Source organism: Grammomys surdaster, unplaced genomic scaffold (genome assembly GCF_004785775.1).
Source record: "Grammomys surdaster isolate TR1022 unplaced genomic scaffold, NIH_TR_1.0 125925, whole genome shotgun sequence".
Taxonomy (NCBI): domain Eukaryota; kingdom Metazoa; phylum Chordata; class Mammalia; order Rodentia; family Muridae; genus Grammomys; species Grammomys surdaster.
In genome coordinates this window covers 3,842,939-3,851,761 of record NW_021620749.1, presented here as the reverse complement: position 1 = coordinate 3,851,761, position 8,823 = coordinate 3,842,939, and the positions used below count along the sequence as shown (strand labels likewise).

General features: G+C 50.8%; 1 protein-coding gene across 1 annotated transcript in view; it reads left to right on the top strand.

Moving 5' to 3' along the window:
- Sim2 (SIM bHLH transcription factor 2) overlaps positions 1-8,823 on the top strand; it is a 36,573-nt gene extending 27,750 nt beyond the window's left edge. The window contains exons 7-10 of the mRNA XM_028752553.1: positions 4,002-4,149; positions 5,462-5,630; positions 6,013-6,421; positions 8,429-8,823. Of these exons, the coding sequence (XP_028608386.1) occupies positions 4,002-4,149; positions 5,462-5,630; positions 6,013-6,421; positions 8,429-8,823 (1,121 nt within the window). The remainder of the gene's footprint in view (positions 1-4,001; positions 4,150-5,461; positions 5,631-6,012; positions 6,422-8,428) is intronic.

Below are 8,823 nucleotides of genomic sequence, written 5' to 3'. Positions count from 1 at the left end.
GGAGGAGGAGGAGGAGAAACTAAATAGACTACCAACCAGTGAGAGAGATCTTCATTTTACTTTTAAGGATACTGAGATTCAGATAGAATGATGCGCTTGCCTGTGGCCAACCTTTAGCAGAGTTCAACAGTTGAGTCTTGCTCTACTGGGATGCCGGAGACACCTTCTGTTCTAGAACAGGGGGCAGGATTTGATTTGCCCATGGAGGCAGTTTCAGGACCTTGGGGTTTGGAGAGGGTGTGTAAAGAAATGACACTTTTCTTCAGGAATATATTCTTCAGGAGAATAATTTGGGTAGAATGAAATATCTTGCCAGCCCCTTCAGGCCCACAAGTCTTGGGTACTTGCGGGATGCAGATGCTTGGATAAGCTGTGGGGCTTCCAGGTGTGGCCTGGGTTATGTCTTAGATGTTTATTTTGTTCTGGATCAGCTAGAGATGTTAGAGGACATTTGCTGGTGTCCTTGGAGGTGGCCAGTAAATCCAGGGGCTGCACTGTCCTCTTGGCTATGCAGTGTGACCAGGGGATGGTGACAGGGTATCATTTGGGCTCATCTCCTTTCTCCAAGTTCACAGGGAAACCGCCATGACCAGATTCCTGGCCCTTTGGCACACAGAGATGAGAAGTTAGAAACTGTGTGTGTATGTTCACGTGTGTGTGTGTACATGCATGTGTGTCTGTTTTGCATATGTTGTATGTGTGTTTATGTACATATATAAAGTTACATATGCATTTATGCACAAATGTAAAGTTATATATGCATATGTATGTGTGTGTGTGTGTGTGTGTGTGTGTGTGTGTGTGTGAAAGCCAGGGTCTCATGGGAAGATTCCTATCTCCACATATTGACCAGAGCCAGAGGGAATTCTGACAGGAATTGTCTGCAGGCAACACAGAATCACAGGCCCTGGGTTCCAATCCCAGTATAGGATCAGAAGTTCAAGGCATTGGTTTTCCTTCTTTCTCTTTTCTTTTCTTCTTTTCTCTCTTTCTTTCTTTCTCTCCTTCTTTCTTTCTTCCTCCCTTTCTTTCTTTCTTTCTTTCTTTCTTCCTTCCTTTCTTTCTTCCTCCCTTTCTTTCTTTCTTTCTTTCTTTCTTTCTTTCTTCCTTCCTTCCTTCCTTCCTTCCTTTCTTCCTTCCTTCCTTTCTTCCTTCCTTCCTTTCTTTCTTTCTCTCTTCCTCCCTTTCTTCCTTCCTTCCTTCCTTCCTTTCTTTCTTTCTTTCTTTCTTTCTTTCTTTCTTTCTTTCTCCTTTCCTTTCATTCATTCATTCTTTCTTTTGTGTGTGTGCTAGAGAGAGGGGGAGAGAGAAAGGGGGAAGAAAGGGGGACACAGGGTCTTACTGTGTAGCTTGGGTGTCCTGGAACTCACTCTGTAGACCAGCTGGCCTTGAACTCAGAAATCTGTGACCCTGTCTCTGATGCTGGGGTTAAAGTCCTATGACTCCCTGCAAGGCATCCTTATCTATACAGAGTTTGTGACCAGCTTGGGGATACATGAGACCTTGTCTCAAAAAGAAAGTATAGGGACCTCACTGGCTGCCTCTGTCCCAGCTGTCCCACAGTCCTTGGGTGCTCTGGGAGCCAGTGGGAGCCGTATGCCTCCAAGTTAATGGGGTAAAAGAAGAAAAAGTGGCCAGCATTTCCATACGGCAGTTCCTGTGGTTCTCAGCTAAGAACCGTTTGTGAGTGACATTAATCCCCTGACTTATTCCATGTCTGGTCAGAGTGTGCTTTGCTTAAGGGAGATCTCCAGCAGGAGAGCAGGTGCCTGCAGCTGTAAGCCGCCACCAGCTCGCCCCAGAGCCCCAGGGCCCTCTTCTCAGTCTCTCCTCAGGCTCCTCCTCTCCTTGGCTGCCGTTTAGCTCTTTCCCAGTCTCTGTACATAGCAGACCTTCTTGTGGGCCTGTCACCTTCCCTGTCTGAGGTCTCCACTGACTGACAGTCATGATCTCTGGCCATCTTCATACTCCTACTCCGTGAAGAGTGAAAGACGCTGAGCCCCCCAGCCCCACCCTAACCTCCAGCCCCATGCCCAATGCCTCTCCTCTCACAGGAGCGCCTAGTTGTGCTTGGCTCCTTAGAACCCTACAGAAGTGACATAACTTCTTTCTTGAGGACCCTGCTGTTCATGATGTTTAGATCCCTTTGGGGACCAGATGAGTGGCTGGGGCAGCCACAACAAACCACCACAGCCCAGATAGCTCTGAGAAGTTGTGAGGTACAAGTATGTCACCATGGCCTCTCTCCTCCTCAGCATCTTCCCTGTGCTCTGTGCAGGGTCAGAGGGATGGCTGTCACACAATAGGGTCACATGGTTGGCTGTCACACAGTAGGCTCACAGGGTTGGTTGTCACACAGCAGGATGAAAGAGATGGCTGTCACACAGCAAGGTAGGTGGCTGTCACAAGTAGGGTCAGAGGATGGCTGTCACACAGTAGGGTCACAGGGATGGCTGTCACACATCAGTGTGAGGTAGCTGTTACATGGCAAAATTACTACATGCATCTCCGCAGATGTTCCTAAAGGCTTGGGGCCTTGAGTAAGCTGTATTTCCGCTTCCCAGCCTCCCATACAAAACACTTTTCCATGTTAAAACCAAAACACCTGATTGTCCGCTCTGGTTAGAAAACTCAAACCTATTCTTTGCTAGAACTTTAGAAGATGAGAAGCCAGTCAGATAAGAGTGCATGCACATGGAGCCCCATCTGTTGGCCAGAGTTCCTCAGGAAAGGTCTAGCCTTTGCAACTGACTGTATGTTAGGCACTGTGATGATCCTTCTTCTACACATGAGAAAACTGAGCCATGAGCTGTGTGGTAGAAGACTGTGTGTCTGTGTATCTCTGTGTGTGTGTGTCTGTGTATGTGTGTGTATATGTGTGTCTCTGTGTGTGTTTATGTGTGTGTGTGTCTCTGTGTATGTGTCTCTGTGTGTGTCTCTGTGTGTGTATATGTGTCTATGTGTGTCTCTGTGTATGTGTGTGCGTTTATGTGTGTGTCTGTATGTGTGTGTGTCTCTGTATGTCTATGTGTCTCTCTGTGTGTCTCTCTGTGTGTGTCTGTGTCCGTCTGTGTCTGTGTGTGTATATGTGTGTGTTTATGTTTGTGTGTGTCTCTGTGAATGTGTCTCTGTGTGTGTGTCTGTGTGTGTGTATATGTGCGCCTGTGTGTGTGCGCATGTGTGTGTGTGCCTCTGTGTGTGTGTAATAGCTGCCATGCCTTTGCTCTGCTCTCTGCTCTCCACTGGCCACCTGCATCTCCTGGAGTTTTCCTTCCCTCCCAGGCTTCCCTTCATCTGCCTACTTGAGGTCTGCAGGGGGAGGAGTAACTGTTTATGAGTGCCTAGTGGCTTTGGGGGACTGCTCAGCTGCCCAGCATTTGCACCCATGCATAGAAGGTGGGCTCATGGGCCCAATTTTCAGGAGCTGTGTCACCAAGCCGAGGGCTTTCTTACATGAGCAACACAGGAAATTAACAGTCCGAGGAAAATGGGTAATTGGGAAGAAAATATAAACGGCACTGGAGTAGGGAGCGGCTTCTCCATGAACACACACATCCCAACAGATGGCAAATGTCAGCACCGATCTGACACTTGGTCGGATGCACTAAAATTAGCGTTCTGTTTAAACAACTAAGTCCTTCTGCCCATTAAAGGTTTTGGGGATTAAAACATAATTGGAGCATTTTGGATACTAAAAAAGTAGTCAGGTCTTACCACTCTGCAGGTACTGGTGGTCTCCAGGGGCTTTTTTCTCCCATGAAAGCGGTGACTGTTAAGTCAGGGCTCTTAATAAGAGGGGAGGGGCTGCTCCAGAGACTGTGCAAAGTTGTAGGTGACATTCCTTCATATGTGTGTGTGTGTGCTCATTCGTGTGCATGTTTGTATGGTGAAAGCCCACCCACTTCATTAAGTTCCCTCCTTCACCCTGGAAGTCTCTGTGTGTGTCAGGGGTAGGGCAGGATCTTCCAAGCTCCAGGATTCATGTCAGCTTGTGCTTACAGTGCTCGTGAAGGGCCAGGTCACCACCAAATACTACCGGCTGCTGTCCAAGCTGGGCGGCTGGGTCTGGGTGCAGAGCTACGCCACCGTGGTGCACAACAGCCGTTCCTCCCGGCCTCACTGCATCGTGAGTGTCAATTATGTCCTCACGTAAGTCAGCCACATTTGTTTCTCCTTGCTCTCTCCCCTGTCCCTGTCACACTGCTCCAAGAAGTGTCCCCTCCCATTCCTCATTCTCTGGACTGTTCGCCTCCCTTTTGTTTACTGGAATAATCTGGTAGATTGGGAGCTACCAACCATTAACATGTGTCAGGAAGTGGTGGCAAGGATGGTGAGGGAGCCTCACAGGATTATAGTTTATTAGATCCTGGGACTGAGCCTGAGAGAGGGACCCATGCTGAGAAGGGACAGCGTGCAAACAGGGTGGATCCATGTCCTGTGTCAATCACACACTTCTGTCCTTCTGCCCTTAGGGACAGACAGTCTCTCCCACCTCTCTGTCTTCTCACATATTCTGTTACCAGTGTGGTTGAATATTTGGTGCCTGAAAAACCCCAGATTTTGACTGAAAAAAAAATTGTTTTGAGACAGAGTCTTATCATTAGTTGAGGTTAGCTTCTATCTCATGACCTTCCTCCATCAGCCTCCCAAGTACTGGGATGTCAGGATAGGCCAGCAAAGGAATGAAGATGTGTGTGAGTCCACAGAAGTCACAGGCAATCCCTTCCTGGACCATGGCTCAGTGTATCCACTGAAGCTACTGTCAAGCAGTCACCGTACGATTGCCTCTAGCCTCAGCCAAAGAAGGGCCCTCCTTTGCGTCCTGAACATTGAGGATTCAGACCCCAGGTTCTTTCACAGAGTGATCACCAGGCTACTCCGTGTTTTAGGAGGATGATCTGGCAAAACTACATGGGAGAAAATGTCCCTGTCCCTTAATTACACTAGCCAGGCCTGGCAGCATTTAGCAGTAACTCTCCCTTTGGGAATATGACTTTGCCAAATTGTGTCTGTAGACCCAACATGAGTCCGTATGAAAGTGGGCGAAGTTAGGAGCTGGCTTCCCACAGGTCCATTCCACCAGACTTCTGGGTCCCTCAACAGAGAGCAGCTGGGCCTCAGACACACAAACCAATAGGGGTCACTGGGGTCGCTGCCTTTGCCTTGTTAGCATGTCCATCCCTTGCCATGGTCAGGAGTGTCCTTGGGATATGTATGTGGGCTGCATGGGTTTGGAGAAAGCACATTATGTTCCTCCATTCTTGCCAAACAGTACTAACCATGCTCAGAACTCTTGGTTACCACATTGGAGCTGCTGGTGGCCTCTGTCAGGACCATGTGTCCTTCCATAAGAGTTGCTCTGGGACTGGAGGAGAAGCTTGCTCAGTGGGTGCAGCTCAGGCAGCTGCTCCTCCTCCACGCATGAACTGCTGGGCTTGACTTGCCCACTCTTGCTCTCCAGGGATGTCGAATACAAGGAACTTCAGCTGTCTCTGGACCAGGTATCCACCTCTAAGTCTCAAGAGTCCTGGAGAACCACCTTGTCTACCTCACAAGAAACTAGGAAATCAGCTAAACCCAAAAACACAAAGATGAAGACAAAGCTGAGAACCAACCCATATCCTCCACAGGTAACACACACACACGGGGAAAAACAGCATCTATCTGGGGGCTCAAGACACCTGGGCGTGAACTAGGAACCTCTCTTCAGGGGTGTCCTTGCAGAGAGAGAAAAGGTCCCACAAGCAGCTCAGAGGATAAGTATATGCTACGTCATTTGGCTTATGGTAATATCAAAATGAAACTTTCCCTCTCAAAGTGTCACTAGTAAGCTGTGGGAAGTGGGAAGTGGCAAGTGCCCACAACCATCTGGTGTGCAGTCATCTTGGAGAATAAAGTCTTTCCACTCACAGACCTCGAAATAACACAGGGGTCAGGGCCCCCTGAGCTCTGGTCTGGTGGACTAGAAGGTAGCTTACCCTTGGCCTCTCCTCTGTCTTCTTTGCCCTGCAGCAATACAGTTCGTTCCAAATGGACAAGCTGGAGTGCAGCCAGGCGGGAAACTGGAGAACGAGTCCCCCCACAAATGCTGTGGCTCCCCCTGAACAGCAGCTCCATTCAGAAGCTAGCGACCTTTTATATGGGCCGCCCTACAGCCTCCCCTTCTCCTACCGTTATGGACACTTCCCATTGGACTCTCACGTCTTCAGCAGCAAGAAGCCAGGATTGCCCGCCAAGTTCGGGCAGCCCCAAGGATCCCCGTGTGAGGTGGCACGCTTTTTCCTGAGCACGCTGCCAGCCAGCAGCGAATGCCAATGGCACTATGCCAACTCTCTCGTGCCCAGCAGCCCACCGCCAGCTAAAAACCTTTCTGAGCCTCCTGTGAATGCTGCCCGGCATGGACTTGTGCCAAACTATGAAGGTGGGTCCCGTTTGCACGAGGGGAAGTGCGGGCTCAGCATCAGTAGTAGTGGGTGGTAGATGGAAGAAGAATCCTCATACTTGGGGCAAACTGACCTTTTCTGCTTCTGAGTAGGGATTACCATGCTTCTGATTGCCAATCATGGCTTCATGGGAGCGAGCTACATGTGACAAGGACACCGGAGGTGGCATAAACAGCAGAGGGAAGCTGAGTGTCCAGTCCCCATACAAATTCTGGCCTTATTCCTGACTCTGCAGGGAGGCAAAAGTGATTTTCCAAACCAGCTCCCATGTTTGATCACACTCCAGCTACATCCTTGAGATGCCCTTTCGCCGTACCTCAGAGCGAATGACAGACTTTAGTTCTCTTCCTAGAGCGGTTTTCAAAATACAGAAAACAAATGTAGAAATGCCTAGCCTTGGGGACAGAAGCCATGAACATAGAGCAATTAACACGGGCTCTTCAAGCCTCTGCCTTTCTCTCTGTGAAATGGGACCACAGCCTGTGTAGGGAGCCTAATGGGCACACTCTAGGTGCCTGCTAGTTCTTCAGGGACTGCTAATATGGGAGTAAGTGTCACACTTGGATGCCATATGCCTCAGGAAAAGGTATCACTAGCATTTATTAAGTAGCTCCCTGAAATGTGTGGTCCCTACAACACACCCATGTAACACAACCACGTCTCTTTCCTCTCCTCTCTTTCCCACACTCTGCCTCTGGCTTTGCTTTCTGTGCAAACTCTGAGAATACGACTCCATATTGTGATCAGTCTCCATTTTTTTTGGGCCAAATCTGAGCAGAGGAACAATTATGGGAGAACTCAGGCCTTTGTGGACATAAGGAGAACATTGTTTTCAGAAGCAGATGATTTAGAAGAGACCAACCAGCCACTGGGCCCGCCCTGCCTTGGCATCAGCCTGTCCCAGAAGCCATGATCCCACCCTTGGGATGGCTGGATCCCCAACCCTTATCTGTGCAAGAGTCCTTCGAGGTCCAGGAAAGAACAGGGGAAGAACCTTGCAAACACCAATGTGAGCCAGACTCATTTCTTTGTATCTGAGGACTGACTGGTGACATAACACACAGAATCCGACTTTTATTATTATTTTAAAGCAAAAAAACGGTTGGCAGCCAGGCGCCTGCCTGCTTGTCACATTTGAGTAGGAGGGGCAGGGGGAAGGACTAAAGGTGTTAATTTGAGGCAATTTGTGACCAACTTACTAGTCTTTGGTATTAAAAGGAAACAATGGCCTCATGGGAAGGCTCGGGAGTTACTTGAATGGGCATGGTTAATACTTTTAATTATGGGCCTACTAAACAGCACAGGGCGGTTACCACTCCCCACCATCTTGAGGGATTAGTAAAATGGGTAGTGCAGTGAAGAAGAGTCTGCTTGGCTTCTAGTCGGCTGCTGTCCACCAGCTCCGTGTGCCTTTAAAGCATCTTTTAATATTGATGGCACACTGGAGTATTTGGATCTGTTGCATTAAGCGTGTTACTCAGAATGAATCCCACCTGTTCCTCTGAAGTTTCCAGCAATGTCTCATGATTGCACTGCGCTGGCCTGGAGTACACAGGGGTGGCACGGACGTAGGAGGACTAAGTAGCTCTGTGCACGATGGAGGGCGCATGGGGCAGTGTATGATGGAGGATCTGTGCGTGATGGAGAAGGACCACGTGGCTCTGCACGTGAGAGGGCGCGTGTGGCTCAGTGGAGGAACAAGGAGGACCTGTGGCTTTCTCTGCATTTCTGTGCAAGGCCACCAGCGCCTGTGGTTGGGCAGGGCTGAGGGTGCGAGTGGCTCAGTGGAGGAACAAGGAGGACCTGTGGCTTTCTCTGAACGATCGGGCGCAGGGCGCGTGCATCTCTGTGCAAGGCCACCAGCGCCTGTGGTTGGGCAGGGCTGAGGGTGCGAGTGGCTCAGTGCAGAGCAGAGGACAGACGCGTTTCTGAGTGTGCGTCTTCCTCCCCAGTACAATCCTCTTACTTGTCGCTTGTCCCCACAGCGCCCGCTGCCACCGCGCGCAGGTTCGGCGAGGACCCCGCGCCCCCAAGTTTCCCGAGCTGTGGCCACTACCGCGAGGAGCCCGCACTGGGTCCCGCCAAGGCGGCTCGCCAGGCGTCCCGGGACGCAGCCCGGCTGGCGCTGACCCGAGCGCCCCCCGAGTGCTGCGCGCCGCCCACCCCGGAGCCGCAGGCGCCGACACAGCTGCCCTTCGTGCTGCTCAACTACCACCGCGTGCTGGCGCGCCGCGGGCCGCTGGGGAGCGCTGCGCCCGGAGCCCCGGAGGCGGCCGGCTCGCTGCGGCCCCGACACCCCGGCCCCATCGCTGCCACTGCGCCCGGCGCACCCCGGCCGCACTACCTGGGCGCCTCGGTCATCATCACCAATGGCAGGTGA